The sequence below is a fragment of the Trachymyrmex cornetzi genome, unplaced genomic scaffold (genome assembly GCF_001594075.2).
Source record: "Trachymyrmex cornetzi isolate Tcor2-1 unplaced genomic scaffold, Tcor1.1 scaffold169, whole genome shotgun sequence".
Lineage (NCBI taxonomy): Eukaryota > Metazoa > Arthropoda > Insecta > Hymenoptera > Formicidae > Trachymyrmex > Trachymyrmex cornetzi.
Window position 1 is genome coordinate 137,312 of NW_017296298.1, and position 18,134 is coordinate 155,445.

Consider the following 18,134-nt stretch of genomic DNA (forward strand, 5'->3'; position numbering starts at 1 on the left):
ACAAAACGTGAGTAACCGAATAAATTTGTACTGTTAAATAAAAAAATTTTGTTCGTTTTACAAAAAAAATATTGTATTTTGTAATTTTAACAAAGTAATCCAATAATAATCGGCCATTTGTGAATAATTCTCTGTTTTTGTTATCAATACTATATCTTTTCTCTCAGTGTACGCCTGACTCCTACTGCTCTTTCTCCTAAGTTTTTTGAATTTTAAGGAGTCTTTGTTAGTGGTTTTGGTTTTACGTTCTAAATCTTTAGTAATGATTTGAAAGACGCAGCGAAATCGTTGGTTCTCTGCCTCGTACATGTCTGACGTATCTGAGATCGAGCACTCCGTTAATTGTATAAGTAATCATACACGTGCCGTTATGAAAGTTCCAAAGGCGCATATATCAAAATCCTCAAGCAAAGCTTTCTTTCGAGCACGCTATGAATACATCTTTTCAAGAACTTGACATCTCAAGGTAGAGTGCTTTAACGACTACGTAAATTATGACATACGTAAAGACACGAACGGTTTTTTGTCAAATACTATCGGCAATATATGCTTCGTTATTTCTCTCCACAAGAATCTTTCAGTTAAGAACCTATCTTAGCTTCTAATCTCCATATTTATTCGTCAGAAATTTTTAATTTCTCAATGAAAACGTTTTAGATCATTGCGTGCGATTCTCGTTCAATTTAATGTCCGCAACAGCCGTAACAGTCGATTACGAATTTCGCGGCGAGGTCAGGTACAAAAAAAGAAAAGAACGATAATTGACTGCGCGTGGTTAAATTTCGCATGAGAGTGACCGGCATCGGTCATCCGAGCGACAAGAGTAATTCTTGACCATCGGAGTTTAGTGCGGCGTCTTTTGCGGGGAATTAAAATGCCTGTCGTCGAGCACGTGTTTACTGGAGATCGCATTTAACTCACCGGTCGAGCGTGAGCGCCGCGGTTCTTCGAACGTAGTACATACACTGGCTGCGTTCAGCAAAGAAAACTAATCAGTGATTCTTTAATATGATTGGTTCGCTCCGAGATCTATACTTAGCTCCAGCAAAGAACTAAAGGCAAGAACCAATGATATTAAAGAATCATTAAGCGCTAACTGATTAGTTTTTTTTGCTGAACGCAGCTAATAATTATGTCTAATACGTGCGCGACAATCAACGCAGTTGTCATTGCGATTTTTAAAAGGTGGGATCTCGAAACGATTAAAATAATCGTGACCCGTTTATATAAACATTAGTTGAAGAAGGAATTTATTTCCCGTTACTTTCCAATTTTGCTGTAAGTAGACCTATCATAATCTACACTTTGTTCTTTTTTTCTACCCCAATGTCTATTAATTTTAATTTATTCTTTATTTTTTTCTAATTCTTAAGACTAGAGAGAAAAAAATTTAAAAAATTAAACCGAAATTAAAGTCAATTTACATTGATAGAAATGGATATTTATAATCGTATCTCATAAAATATTATTGCTTCTTTAAGGAGATGAAATGACCAAATTATCGACATTATAGTGATATAAAAATCTCCGAATTGAGTGGATGGAATCAAAATATCCTTTTACTGGATTAAAGTAGACGCAACATTAGAAGGTGGTGCAATAAATTTTATACCAGAATCGAAAAAAGTTAAGTAAATGTTTAACTTTTTTCGATTTTAATATAAAGTCCATTATACAATTTCCTAATTTTACGCCTACTTTAATCCTGCAAAAGGATTTTTGATTCTATTCAGTCAATTCGGAGATTTTTATACGACTGTAACTTAATGTCGATATAATTTGATCACTCCAATATCCTTACGGGAATATCCCAAAGTCGTCCGTATTACCGACTAAACCATATAATTTTTGTATAACAATTACTTTTTTCTTTTCTTGCTGATTTGAAAATCCTTTTCCAGGATTAAAGTATACACATTAATACGTATCTGTGAGGTGGAGTCTATGCTGAGAATGACAAAAAATTTCGAAATTGAAACCTTTACCATTTCTTAGTCCAATATGGCGCTTTAGAGCAGTCACGTCGTGACAACATTTGCTTCATATAAAAGCTGTACAATCTGTACATACGAAATAGTAGTCTACAGACTAGTAGTTTGCATGACACAAACAGTGTGAAGTTCTTAAAATTTGACTTAGACGTCTAATTAAAACGTAATTGTTATATGAAAATTAATATGTATGTGGCATGCGTGAGTGAGATATTGATGTACTAATGTGTCATACCAATGACACGTAAATCGTCTATGTGTAAGTGCTACTTTCAATTTAACTAATCGTCTTTAGGATCGTCTTAATGTAATTGAAACAATTTATAGCAGATGACTGTTTTAGTGCTTCTACATTCATATTAAACCCGAGCAATGTGGATGGTGTTTATTTAAAAAAGAAAAACACATTTGCGCGACGATTCCGTATATGGGACTGTCACCTGCCTCTTTCTCTCTTTCTCTTTCGTCTTATAAAAAGAAATGACGCATGTGCGGAAACCGCAAGGAGATTGCTCGTGGGAAAATAGAATTTTTTTAAAAGCATATAACGGAACATGGTAGGAAAATGAACGGACTACTACTAGGCCGAAGTTACAGTTAATGCTCTCATTTCGCGATGCGATATCTTTCTTCTGCTTCTTCTTCTTGTCCTTCACGACGTCATGCTGCTTTTCTGTCGCAGCTTGGTTTGTTACCAGCATTCTTACATAAAGAAAAGAAGCCGCTATAATTTTCTCATTTATAAAACGAGAGTGGCGTCTCGTATTGAAAAACGAATTCGCATTCCTCCGATGAAAATGGCGCTCGTAAATATTCAAAGTACCTGAATGTCCGACGTATCTGAATTTCGCGCGCATATATCGTACTATATATTTTTATATTCTGCCTACATATTTCGTTATAATAAGTAGGGGAGACCGGGGCTCGTTGGCATAAGAGGATTGGTATTGCGTTCCATTTATGTATTTATGATGAAGGAAACAATGAAAAAGTTACTGCAAAATATTTCTTTTACAACACAAATACTTCTCCCTAAGTTTCATTTAAATCAAATAAGTATTATAAAATAGAAAAAGAAAAAAGTCTGATTTAAGAGCAGGTAAATAAATTTATGAACATTTCATAATTTTGTATTAATATCCTTCTGCTGCAGAAAGCAAATCTAAGCGATGTATATTATAGATTATTAGTTAAAAGAACAGGGCCTGTTAATTATGCAATACGTTTTTTGAGTAACAATGGTAATTTGTTATAATAAAATGACCAACATCAGATGTGTGCAGAGATGGGGTACGGTTGGCTCATATCATAAGAAAAGGTTGGATTAACTCGCAGTTCTATACACTGTATAGTTTTTTTGCAATAAATGAAATACGGAATGCTGCATTCTAGTTAACTTTCATATGTGAAGTAAATTGATACATATCACAGTATAAATTATCTCTATGATAAACTCTATATTAACTTAATAAAAAAAACGTAATAAAAAAAGTAATAGAAATAAAAATTAGATAGTAGATATGTACTTCTTAGTAAAATGTATCTTTTAATTCTATAGAATTAAAATAATTTACATTAGGTTTTCTGTAATAACATTTTACTATTTAATCACATTACAAAATAACTTTGAAAGATACATTTTACTAAGAAGTACATATCTACTATCTAATTTTTATTTCTATTACTTTTTTTATTACGTTTTTTTTATTAAGTTAATATAGAGTTTATCATAGAGGTAATTTATACTGTGATATGTATCAATTTACTTCACATATGAAAGTTAACTAGAATGCAGCATTCCGTATTTCATTTATTGCAAAAAAACTATACAGTGTATAGAACCATTACTGATATGAAAATGTAGAGAAAGGTTCTCTCTGTCATATTGATATATTTTAATCATAATAATTAATCGTTAAAAAAATTTAATGCCGAAATTGTGAAAACTGTGCCAACGAGACCTGATCTCCCCTATATAACTTCGTTTACAATGCATTGTACAATATACAATGTATTGTACAATATACATATATGTGTATATTTTCATTGACGATATACGTATCGAAAGCTCAGTTCTATTCTACACATAGCAAAAAATTTAATAAAATATCTGTTTTGATACACAACTTTTAAAACATGTTAAATTATTCAAAATAATTACATGTAAAAGAGTTATCATTCAATCGATGTTCATCAAGAAAGAACTATTGTATTATATCCTACGATTCTTTACTGTCCGTAATCTAATGCTATATTTGTACGTATTTTATATTTCTGCAATTTGCCACACAATCTTAATTTATAAAGTCTATTTACTTTTGATAATTTTAATGTATCAAGAGTTAATTTATTGACAATAATCATGTACAACAATTCTCAATATTTTAAACATTAGATTCAATTAATTCTCATATGGCAAAACGATCACGAATAAATCATAAGTACTGTTTTATAGTTCTGACACTTCATGATTTTTCAAACCAACAGCACAACATTGTTATGAACTCGTTTATAATTCATGCTTAGAACAAAGACATTTTTTTTAAATGTCACATGTTTCTTTTCGAACGATTTAGATTTGATCTTGTTTATTATTTGAATTTGATATCATATAATATTTAGTATTAATGACTGAAGCAGACTCGGTTAAATCGAAATATTGTAATTTAAATCCAATTTCTTAATCATTTGACATTCTTATTATATTGCTCGGTCTTTTGGTCTTTTAACTCTTTTCATTTTTAAATTTAATTACATTAATTTTGACATTTCAAAAATGATCGAAACACCGAAAAAAATCTGTTCGCCTCAGGTGTCGACTTATCTAAGTGGACGCATCGGTGTTGCATTCTTGAGACTCGAGAGTGGGGAAGCGACTTACCTGCGACAAGAGCTTTGGGAAAGTGTGCGCGTGACTGTTGTGTCCGGTTGGTCGCTCCGCTCTCTGTTGTTGCTGTTCCTGTTGTTGCTGCGCCGCAGTCTCCGATCTGAGATCGTGCCTCCATCTCAATACCCCCATCATAACGTGCGGTCACGATAGAAACCGCCGTTTAAAAAATCCCACTCCTTCCGATTGATCGACGTCGCGCTCGGATTCACAGCCAACTTCACCTCGTTCAGTGATACTCTACGTCTACGTTTTCGCTTTCGGTCTGAATTCGTCGGGCTTGAGATCTCGGATCCCGTCCGAGTTTCGTGCCTTCTGAATAGTTAGAGGATTTATTTTCTGTCCTGCGAACACAAGTCTTCTCTCTCCAGAGCAAGCACGTGAGCGTTATTTTATTACCCGTCTGTTTTGAGAAGAACTCCGACCGATCGAGCGTGAAGTCGTCAGCTGTAACACGGACCGGCGATATCTCGAAGCTGACTTCACATGTATAGAATTCAAACTCCGGTCTTTGGTACGTACCAACGCTCCTCGATAAAATTACGAAAAAATCAGCGTCAATCGCATTCTACACCGATTCAAAGTGTTTTTCACGATGTAAATTCCTCTCGATGACGTACTGTCTGCCTCATGAAAAAAAGACGATTCCAAAAACGGTGCAGAATTTTATAGTGTCCTATCGGGTCTGAATGCGGACGCCGTTGTCCAGCGCCGATAATCTTCGTCGCTGATCATGCTGGCTGTCATTCCGCCGTCGACCGCTCCGAATTTCGCACTCCCGAAACAAGGTGCAACCTGTTTTTCCCCTCTCTCCTTCTCTCTTATTTTATTTTACGCCGCAGCTTTCGAGAAAACGTCGCGACGTTAGTGCCGTTAGTGGGCGACGCGAGGCTCACGGAGCGAGGTCGGAATAGAAAGTCGGCGATCGTGCAAGAAAATCACGCGACATCTTACGAGGTGCAACGCGCGTGAGCGACTGCACGCGAGAGGACGACGCGCGAAACGGGACGGTACTCGGAGCGGTACCACGTGACCTCGCGCTGCGAGTACGAAGACGCGACTGGACGCGACTAGCAGCGAGCGGCGAGCGCGCTCGCCGTCTCTCAGTGCCGGATGGAGAGGAGCCTAAGGGAAGGGGACACGCGGACGTTAACACAAAAAAAACCTTGGATTGTGTACTGGAGGAAACTGGAGCAAATTTCTTGTGTTCCGCGCCATTCGAAAGAAATGCCTCTGAATGAAATAAAATTCTATCACGTTGAATTTGCAGCTTTCCCCGAATAAAGAAGTAAATCTTTTCTTTTCGATGCTTCTCTATTGAAAGCGTCATCGATTTGTTCCAAATGCAAACTTCAACCAACTGAAATATTCGTGTAAGATAATTTATTCGTGATGCGCTAAGAGTCTCCAACGACAGTGCTATATGCGTATCATCGTCATTAAGATTACAAGTCGTTTTCTGAGACTTTCATCCAAGAATATGAAACGGAAAGGCATACGTATTCCTTTCCCACGCGTGTTGTTTCTATACATTCTCTCACGTACTCCTCTTCGATTTCAAGCGATTATTTTCTAGGCGTCAAGCGAACAAATAACGACGACAATAAAGGGTGCCTTCCACCTATTCTACATCCGTCATTGCATCGTACTCGGCGCCATACCCCCCGTCTCGCCCGACGGTCCTAACTATGCCCTCTTCACCCGCGGCGCATCGGTCTGTCGTTCTTAAAACTCCCACCATCGGACCGCAAACGTTGCCATGGTCGCCATCGAGCGCGTAAACTCTTCCTGAAACCGCGCGCTCTTGTCTAGCCGTAACTATTCCCAATCAATTAGGTCAGATCGTGCTCTTCGACGTTTTACGGTTGTTCGCACACAGCGGGTTTTACATTTTCCGACCGGGCGAACTCGGCGCGACTGGCGCCACGTGAAGGTTCCGAAAATTCCGAAGAGGCAAGTTGGTACAACGTTAAATCTTTTCTTCGCAGAAACTTTTTTGTCATCTGAGTAATTGTTATCTACGTGATTCGTATTACATAAATCAATATAGGAATTTTTTTGTATAAACATATTTTTGCAAAAAAATTCTTATGTTGATTTATGTACGAATCACGTAGGTACTAATTACGTACATCGTACACTGAATCAAAACTGTACGTAAATACAATAAAATAGTCATTGAATTATGAAAAAATAATGAAACCTAATCCAATGAATTCTCATAATGATTTAGGTTACGAAAATATTACTAGAATTCATTGCAAGAATGAATATATAGTTGTATAAATGAATCCAATTATTCTATCAATGAATTAACTACATTAATGCCCGTTTCCACCAATGTAGGTTGATTTTAATTTTGGTTCAACTTACTCTTCGTCTTTTTCTAATTCAAAAGATTAGAAAAAGACAAAGAGGATAATTATTCAGTTCAGCTACCGCACCTCAAAAATCAATAAAATTAGACTTATTCGACGCGTTTTTGCATGAAATGAAAGAATCTGGCAAAAAAAAGTGTCGCTCTGTCTTGTGAGATATTAAGCGTTAAAGTTGACGACTATTGAGGAAATCTGTCACTGTCGCGAAATACTGCAATGCAAGCATGCATTGCGATTATCTTTTTCATGCTCTGTGACAATTCACTACTTTAAAAACAATTTACTGCTTTAAAAACAACGATTTACTACTTTAAAAACAATTCATTGTTTTAGAAACAAAAGTTCACTGCTTTAAAAACAACAATTCACTGCTTTAAAAACAATTTATGGCTGTTCCACAATGTGCTTTTTGTTTCCTGTTTCTTGCTGTTTGTCTCTTGCCTTCTTGACCAAGAAGGCAAGAGACAAAGAAACAGGAAACAAAAAGCATATTGTAGAACAGCCATAACTGCCTTAAAAACAACAATACACTATTTTAAACATACAAATTCTCTTTGCATTAGCAGTAAATTTGTATTTTTAAAGCAGTGAATTGTCACAGAGCATGAAAAAGGTAACCGCAATGCATGCTTGCATCGCAGTATTTCGCGACAGTAACAGATTTCCTATGCAATAGTCGTCAACTTTAACGCTTAATATCTTGGCTCATAGGGCAGAGCGACACTTTTTTTTTGCCAGATTCTTTCGTTTCATGCAAAAACGCGTCGAATAAGCCTAATTTTATTGATTTTTGAGGTTGGTGCGGTAGCTAAACTGAACAATTACCACGAAGAGTAAGTTAAACCGAGATTAAAGTTAATCTTATACGTTGGTGGAAATGGGCATAAGTCGGACATTAAGCCAGACATTGATTAATGATCATTCATTGGATAGAAAATGACCAAAATTTTTTTCAGTGCATATAGTTAATTAAGTATAATTAAGAAAATTAAGACTTTTTCGAATGTGTAAATTTTTTCGAATGTGTCATACACGACGAACTATGCAAAATTTATTTTATTTTAACTAAATCCGCTTATATATACCTATTGATCCTGACAACTGTTATTCGCAGGAAATTTTAAATATCCTTCTTATTTGTATTACAAAAGTGTAAATTTTAAGAGGAAATAACGATCTCTAGTAACGCAGTTCTGACTGTAACACGATGACAAACGCGATGCTTCTAATCATAAAATGAATCGAAATTAATTCGCGTACACGAGCTTTTCAAGAGCAAAGTGAGCCCTTGGCATCCGCATGGTAACGACAGGTGGTGCGGAAGGTGAAACCGAGAGGAAACGTAAGTTTGTGGCGAGAACCGAGGGGAGAAAACCAGAGGGAAAGAGAAAGAAGGGGAGGAGAGAGAGAGAGAGAGAAGAAGATGGAAAGAGAGAACGAGAGATACCGGATATCCTTTCGTGGTTGACTTATTTTGTTGTCGACGAGGCTTCCCGTTTCTTTGTGTCCACGCCTCTTTGTTTCGTTATTTTGTTCAACTTCCTGCGCCCAAAAATTCGAAAGCATCACACTGTTCACCCACCTCCTCCCTCATTATTTACATACGCGACGTATCAAAGTTATGGACCTCGCGAGATAGACATTCTCTCAATGGTAACGATCAGTCGTATATGGGTTTTCTCTTAAAAAGAAGAATCCAAAGTACTAAATCGATAAAGATAATCGTTCATAAGTCGAACGATATTTTACAGTCACGCACGCTAATAACAGCGAATGAATCGAATCGAAGAATGAATCAAGTTAGAAGAATAGTAGGAATTGTAGGTTGAATTGATTTAATGAACAAATCGGATACTACACTTGGAACTCGCTCATTGAACCGATTCTATAAGATTAACCTCGTTTAACGGATAAAATGTGTAATTATACTGATGTTGCGATAATTATGCTGGACGCCAGGAAGTAATTAACGCTTGGAAGCGCACCGATTACGATACGTAATAATCTTTTATTGAGCGAAAGATTAGTTGAAGCTCGAGAAGAGCTGATAGCCGAAAATGGATGAGCGTATAGCGGATACCGATATTGGAACTTTTTTCACAATACAGAGTTCAGTTAATAGATAACGAGTAGATTAACGAGCTCTAAGCAGCTGCAGTCTATGAAACAGTTATCAACAGGATATGGTTTAACGTTACGAATCGATATTTAATAATAACTTGATATCGATATAACGAAGATCAAAATTCTCTAATTCATATTTGGTGATGTATAGTTATTAGTCAGACTTATTTTTTGTATTTACTCCCCACATTCATCGACTATAGCTCACAATTCGGAATCATGTATAACTTTTATTCATATAATTGTAGAGAAAATAGTTAGTGTAACGTTATTACGAATCAAGCATAAAGAAAGAAAGAATTGACTTCTTGGTGAGAAATACGTCTTCAAGTTTTTAACATGATGTTCCCTGCTTATCTTTATTAATACTAATAAAATCATGATCTGTTTAACTAATTAAAGAAGTACAAACTCATAATTCATATATTTGTGGCTTATTTCTATACCGAATCAGCTAAAAACCAATTCTATGAATCCGAGAAGAAAATTCTTACGGTGTTCTTTTGCAAATTGCGTAATTAAAATAATAGTGACTGTATTATTGATAATATTATGTCAATTTAAATGTTTAGTTTCATAAATTAATTTTCTTTACAGAATAGGATATATCTTTATTTATAGAATAGGAATGTTGGCATTATTGCTTACTATGTCAGTTTTGGAGCCCATTTTGTCAGATGCTCATTTTTGCATAACTTATGAAAAACTTAATTATTGCAAAATTGCAAACAGTATTATAAAAATTGCTTATACTATGTGATAGAAGACACTTTTTGTATTTACGTTTTTAAAGTTGTATTTTTACCTTTTGTTTAAGAAATATTGTCTAAAAACAAAGTGATATGTCGGTATCGGTGACCTTCCTCTATACAAAATTATGAAGTCTTATCTATTTAGGATTTCTTGGATGCTCATTTCTTACATCAAGTTGACGATAAAAATAAATTGCAGTCATTTTATCAATATTACGCAAATGCCAATTTTACAGAATAATTTAGGTATAATTTTAAATGCAAAATTATTTGTTTATTACTTTCGGATGTATAGTTATCAGTTAGCTTTATTTTTTGTATTTACTTCCCACGTTCTTTGATTAGTTCACAAAGAGCACAATGATTAGGTACTTTTTATGGAAGCAAAGACCTGTGACACGAAATCTACGATCTTCACGGCCATTGCGCAGAGGGCTGCGAAGATCGCACAAATCTGAAAATCTTCTCGGCCGTTTGGCCAGAGTACGATGGTTCAAACTTCCGGTGCGCTTACCTGACCGACCGGAAGCGCCGTCTCCTCTATCTCGCCCTTTGCGCCAGCGCGTCTCGTTTTATCGCGTTGCGCGAAATCAGCGATGCGTTTCTGAGAGTTTCGGTTCACGTATGATGAACCATATAATTATTTACTACTTAAAGAATGCTTGGTTCCCGTAAAGGATTGACAAATGTGCCGTTTAAAATAACACAGTAGAAAACGGCAGACAATTCGTTTCCATTGTTAGCTTTGCACAAGAAGCGAAAAGTCTTTTCTTTAAAGAAATTTATCTTGAGTAAATCAGTAACAACGATCTCTCAATGCTAATATCTTAATCATAATTATTACATAAATAATTAATCATGTTACTCTCGATTTCTTAAAACGAAATACAAATAATCACAAATTGCAACAATAATAGAAACATAATTAAACATACTCCCTCTTAATATGATGTTATTTATTTCACAGTTCAAAAGGAATATATACTCAAAAATACAAGAACCTTGAAAAGTTAGAATTGTCTAATTAAGAAATAAATAAATAATGAGTTTTAGCTTTCGTGTTCTGCTTCAGTTATACGCTATATTATGGATCGTATTATTTATATCATTATTTTTAAATTAGCTTTTTTTATTCCCACTTTTTGTCAAATGAGAGAGAGAGAGAGAGAGAGAGAGAGAGAGAGAGAGAGAGAGAGAGAGAGGACCGTAGATTTGTTAAAACTAAACGAATGTAAGAGTTATTCTTGCGAAATCGAAAATTACAAAAAAAGTAACAGAATCCTTTCGCCATCTAACGGCAGCTTCATAAAACATCTTTTCCATGAACTATTAAGGGGATCCTAAAGTCATCTGTTTGACCGACTAAATGTAATAACTTTTCAAAAACTAAAAAAAATAAATTAAGATTCATAGGCTCTCAATATTTAAAATACATAAATATTAATAGTAAAAAAAGGCACAATGCAATTGATATTAAGTGATATACAGCTTAATTCTCGGCCTTTTTAATGAAAATTGAAGTTATTTATTTACATAAAAACAAATATCTTGCACTTTCAAGCTCTGATTTTCTCTGACAAGGATTTTCTTCTAAAAGCTATTCCAATTTTTGTCTTCAATTTTTTTGGTTGTCCATAACAACCAAAAAAAGTTCTTCATCTTGGAAATTGAAATTGCTATCCTAAACCTTTTAAAACTGCTTTTTACATGTATTATAATTACACACGATTTAGCATTGTTCACTTATTGACCCTGCCTAGGTAAATCAAGCCGATAAGTTAGGGCTACTGCTAGGGCGACAGGACCACTATGTGTACACCGCTGATAACGTGTCCCGATGAATGCGATCTACATTATCGACAGCAAAAAACATTCACCGATCAGGGTACCTATTATGGAACATGTCTGCATGAATTCCAATCGGAATTATTCAGTTTTCTCTGGAGAACAGAATATAAATCTAAGGAATAATTGAATAATTTCGATTGGAATTCCATTTGTTCCATGTTAGATGCTCAGAAAGAGATACGATGTAAACACAATAAGGGAAAAAGAAAAGCAAGTTAAAAGAAGTGAACGTTTCTCACGACATTGTGAGATAGCATGTGACACGCAGATGATTACAACTCGTATGTCGAAATCCGCATCGCGATTCACCAGTGAGAAGAAAGCGAGAGGCTCGCAATATTCTTTAATTCTCATATGCGTAACTTCCTGCAGATGTGACTTTTTTTTCTCTTTGCTTGTTATTCGCGATTTTTTTCCCTTGACTTTTCTCACGAATGTAAAAATCATTTGGTTTCTTCGATCGAAAGAGAAGATCCGACTTAGCGACGTGATTGACTAAATTAAAAGGATGCTGCAGTTGTCCTGTTTTACCGATCAAATGTGACTTACGGTTTGCAAACTTATAATTTACGAGCCATCGACGTACATCAATATCGCATACATACGTACAAATTCGTAGAATAATATTCTTTGTTTTTTTTAGAACAGAAATTAAAAATAACTTCTTAATCATTGACGTTACAAGATCACCAATAATTAAAGAAATCTTAAAATAAAGGCCGAACTTCGACAATGTCAATAGACCAGATTCTTTAATTTCAAACTAAAAATATCGATAATAGTGATATCTTTTAATTTAGTTCCTTACATTATCGCTGTCTTACTCAAAGTATGTATTCTTTTTATACATCTATCCTTATCTGACATATCGCATCCCTATTTTTTGCAAGATTTTATTGCTACATGCACGCGTATACATCTATCCTTATCTGACATATCGCATCCCTATTTTTTGCAAGATTTTATTGCTACATGCAATATTTTGCTCATTTTTACCACTCCATATCTCCATATCTCTATTTTTTATGAAACATAATTTTAAACAAGACTTTTCTTCGAGACTTTTAATCTTAGTTTCAATTGCACGATATTGTCAGTGCATATTGCTGCCTCTATATAACGAGGCTATCTTATTTTATACATGTAAACTATAGAATTGTTTTAAGCAAATATTGTCGTCACATAACAACTGTACGTGTAAAAAATAAGTGATATTTTTAATTTTTGTTTTTTTTTTCGTACAAAGTTGATGTTTGTTATTTTTGTACGTATTTTAATCGTGTAGAAGAATTTTACAATTCTGTGAAGTCAATTCAAAGATATTTTAGAATTACGAAATGTCGATAATTCGCTTCACTTAATTAAGAATCTTCCTTAATATGCAAGTCTTAGGCCGGTATTCATAGTCAGATCTTATATTCAAGACCGTCTTAAGTACGGTCTTAAGAAGTCATGAACCAATCAGAGGGCTGCATTAGCGTCTTAAGGCATTACTTAAGACGATCTTGAAATAAGAATCGACTATGAATATCGGCCTTAGGCCGATTCATAGTCGGATCTTATATTCAAGACTGTCTCAAATACAGTCTTAAGATGTCATGAACCAATCAGAGACCGGTATTCATAGTTAGATCTTATATTCAAGACCGTCTTAAGTACGGTCTTAAGAAGTAAAGAAGTAAATAGGGCTGCATTAATGTCTTAAGATATTACTTAAGATGGTCTTGAAATAAGAATCGACTATGAATACCGGCCAGAGAGCCGTATTAGCATCTTAAGACATTACTTAAGAAGGTCTTAAAATAAGAACGGGCTATAAATACCGCCCTTAGCATCTTAAGACATTACTTAAGACGATCTTAAAATAAGAACGGACTATGAATACTCATAGTATTTTCAGCAATTTTAATTAATTTCGGACATCTTATTGCTATTAATGTTCCGCTTCTCATTGATATTAAAACACTAGTATTTCTTTTTAGTTAATCGTTCTTCCAGCATCTACACTGAGAGAAAAATGTTTGGAATTTGTAACTACAATTACATATCACTATAATTACGATTATTACTGCTGCAATAATAGTAACAGTAACTATGTATATAGTTCTAGCAACAAATGTATATAGTTGGCAACCTAAAATGATTATAATTATAGTTGAAATTACCATAAAAATGATTAAAGTGACTATAATTTTATAGTTATATTTTGGACCAACCATATTTTTTATGGTTGGTCCAAAATATAACTATAAAATTATAGTCACTTTAATCACTTTTATGGTAATTTCAACTATAATTATAGTCATTTTAGATTGCCAACAAATACCAAACATTTTTCTCTCAGTGTACGATTGAAAGAAGAGAACATGTACTTTTTCTATATCATCTCGTAGAATTTGTTCTGCGGTGTCATTCTATCCCGTTCAATCAATTACCGAGAAACTGGCAACCCGACACGAAGATGAGCGCGTCTCTCTTTCTCTCGCTCGGTCCCTCCTTCCCCCCTTTTTACTCATCGCCATTTCGAGCTGAGTAAAAGGGGACAGACATTGTCCCTTGTCGTGCCGATTTAATACATCTGTGACTGGTGTAATGCCCCTTCTAGCGAAGGGAAAGGCCCAGACGTGATACGTGGTCCGATGCATTGCTCTGTCTGATTGCAGGGAATCAAGTGATGCGTGATTGGGCGATTCGTTTTTACTTTTTCTGTCCGCGTTCTGCAGACAGCCGTGACGGATCACGTTATTCATTCATCTAGAGGCTCCTTCTTATAGAGCGTGGACAGTATCATGCGACATTTACGCGCAAGAAACGAAAAATTGAAAATAATCGGACGGATGATTTCAGAAAAAAGGCGTTATTTCTTTTTTTTTTCATAAAGAAATTTTTTGAAAAATATAATTATTTTTCGTTTTAAGCAAAACATTGCGTCGATTGTGAAAATAGTATAATATAGTCAAAGATAACACTTTAATTACAAAACTTTGTGTAAAATCTATTATGGTCCAAATAGCAGCATGTATCTTCATATTTCTTCTCAGGATTTCTTTCTGTGTTCCAATACAAGTAATAGTATCTTTAATATTTCGGAAAAAAGTAATAATATCAAAAAGTGCACAAGAGATTGCACCAACTAAAATCAAATTTATACACATTATATAACTTAACCCAATCCAAATGGTATTTTTGTATTCCCATTCTTGTTCCAATTCAAATAATATCTTTTTATTTCAATTCAAATGTCAAAGATTTAACAAAAACTTGGCACTGCTAGAGTTGAAATGTAAAAGATTCACAATCGTGTTTCAACATTAAGATATGTTAACTAGTAAGCAGCGTCAAATTTTTTGTGTTAAATATTTTTAACGTTTGAGATAAAACAAAAAGATGTTACTATTTAGATTGAAATAAGAATATTCTTGAATGGAAATTACGAAGATACGTATCACTTGTGTTGTCATTTTCTTGCATTCAATTGATGCGTGCACTGGCGCCTTTTTTCATTTATTTTTCATTTATCGTTTTGTCTCTTTCTTTAAAAGGTTGCAAAACAAATATCTATTCTTGTCTCTATACCGTTTTCGCAAAGTAACATAACGATTTATGTATGTATGTGATGATTACGTAGTATTAGGTATTAGATATGCTTGAAATATTGGTTACGATATTGGAATAGTTGTCAATATCATTTCACAACACTGGAAAACTAAATCGACCGTGAAAGCGTGAGACAGAAGTGCAATGTCCTAAATTTGACTCAACTTTCATGAGACTTTCAACTCGTTAAATTATAGTTAAATACGTGAAATTAGATAACGAGGGGCCAGCAATTCCGTTCTTTTAGTACATATGGGCACCGGTATATATAATGATTAAACTTAAGTAAATGTTACATTGTAGAAAGTCATCTTAAATGAAAATAAAAACATGTTGGCTCTTAAATACGTACTTTATATTTTTATAAATATATGAAGTTATTATAGTCGATCATTTTAAAGAAAGTCTTATTTCAAAAAGCTATTTTTGTTTTTCCAGATAATTTATAAAAGCCCACATTTTTTTTCTAAAGCATTTCGATTTTCTCGATAATTTACGACGTCATTCACACACATAAGGTAAATCCGTATACACCGCACCTATCAAAAATTTAATTTATTAAGTATTATTTACTATGTTTAAAATAAACGAACTATATCAGTAAAAACTTTGTACTGTCTACTACTATGAAAAAAAAATTAGAAATCCGAAATATTTAGTTTTCGTATTAAAAAATAAACTTTTTGAAATATCTTGCATTTTTGCTATATATAGATAATGAGTGGGATAGGGGCAAAAATGCAAGGATTTCAACAAACTAAACAAAGAATACGAAAGCAAGCACTTGTATTTTGCTATACAACATGCTTTACTATCCCTCTACACGTATGTATCACGAAATAACCACTAGGTCTTTTACACTTACAGTAATCATTTTATGTAGATTATAATTTATGATGATGCTACTTGTTACACACACAGTGACAAATCGATTCAACTGACAATAATTTCATTAATATTAACAGTAAGAAGCTGAAATTATAACTCAATACTAATATAACATAAAGACATGTAACAGAGTAGTTGCGAGAAAATTACCCCCACTCCTTCTATTTTTTCTGACTTCCGCGGCGTATATACCGGAGTTACCCTATCTGTGTACTTCAATGCAAATACGAATCTTATGACATACCTGAGAGAAGTATGACGGCAAGACACAGCGTTGATCGTCGAGACGCGAACTTTGCACTCGCTCAAGTAACTCGAATAGATCCTGCGTCGTGCTCTGTAATAGATATTTCAAAATACATTTCCCTTCACTTCCCCTCTTGTTCTCATTCATAAAGCTATGTGATTAATTGTCGTAAATATAGATCAATGGTCATATAACAGTACCAGCTCGTTCTTGGAAACATTCCATTAGTGTAGTTGACGATGTAACTTACCTTGACTTTCTCCGGATTTGCGCCCGATATGTCTTGCTTATCATCTTCCACGGTGGTGGGTCGCCGCGACTCAGACTCGCAGTATACGGGCTGTTCCAGTTGCTGCCTCCTGAAAAACAAGCGAGTCATGAACTGTTAGTAGCGATTCTTTTCACAGTTCTCCCGTAAATGGAGCATCAAGATGTACAGACGCCAAAATTATTGTTATGGCGACTAGGCACGATGACTGTCGTCTCGGAGCATCTTAACGTTCATGTCAACTCATAATTTTCTATGTTTTGTACTAGATATCCTTATGTCGTGATATAATAAGGCGCGACACAAGGATATCTGGCTGACTTGTGCTGATTTGTTGTTCACATTAATACAATGAATATTATTCAGAAAGTAGCATATATATATATATAAAAGCGTAAATATCATATCTTTACTTCTTCGTTTATAAAATTGTGTGTAAATTTAATCTTTAACATCAATATATAAAATTATATATTTTTATTTAATGTATTTTACAATTAATAATAATATCGCGACTATCGCAGGCATACAAGGATGCTTAACATACAATATCCTGACTCCCTTCTCTCAATGGATCAAGTCAATAAAATTACGTGAACGTTACGTACAAAACAGTGCACAATATAAATAATATCAATTCTTTTCGCTCGTATAACTTACAACAAATTAATAAATAGTAAAACCCAGATCAATACATTAAACGAGCTATAGTTAGGTGTGCTAAATAATATTTATTAATCACAAATTATAATTTTCCGACGATAAGTTTCAACGGTACGTTTTGACTATACTTAGTCCTCATCAGCCGCAGAAATACATATAAATACTCAAATATCTAATTATATTAACATATTATGAGGAACATCTCACATTCGAGTTACAATAGATAATATAATAGATTTCTAAGAATCATCTCACCTTCGTGTTACAAAGTACGGTATATCGCAACCATACACTGAGAAAAATGGTCTGGTTGGATTAAACAGTAATTCTGGTAGAAAATGGACGAATCAGAATTTTCTGGTTATGCCTATTAGAATTCTAGTTGAGATAAGTAGAATTCTGATTAATATAATTATTCTGGTAAAAATAAGAATTCTAGTAGATTTTACTAGAAATATAGTATCAACCAGAATTCCGGTTATCTCAACTAG

At 34.2% G+C, this 18,134-nt stretch overlaps 1 protein-coding gene across 6 annotated transcripts in view; it reads right to left on the bottom strand.

The window, feature by feature from the left end:
• LOC108759134 (rap1 GTPase-activating protein 1) overlaps nt 1–18,134 on the bottom strand; it is a 137,270-nt gene that overhangs the window by 39,216 nt on the left and 79,920 nt on the right. For 5 of the 6 annotated variants that reach the window (XM_018504433.1, XM_018504439.1, XM_018504437.1 and 2 more), the window contains 2 exons: nt 16,963–17,071; nt 16,710–16,802 (listed from right to left, as the gene is read on the bottom strand). In XM_018504433.1, coding sequence (XP_018359935.1) covers nt 16,710–16,802; nt 16,963–17,071 — 202 coding nt within the window. Of the gene's footprint in view, nt 1–4,872; nt 5,924–16,709; nt 16,803–16,962; nt 17,072–18,134 lie in introns of those variants that run through there. The other variant, XM_018504440.1, reaches the window with a different exon arrangement.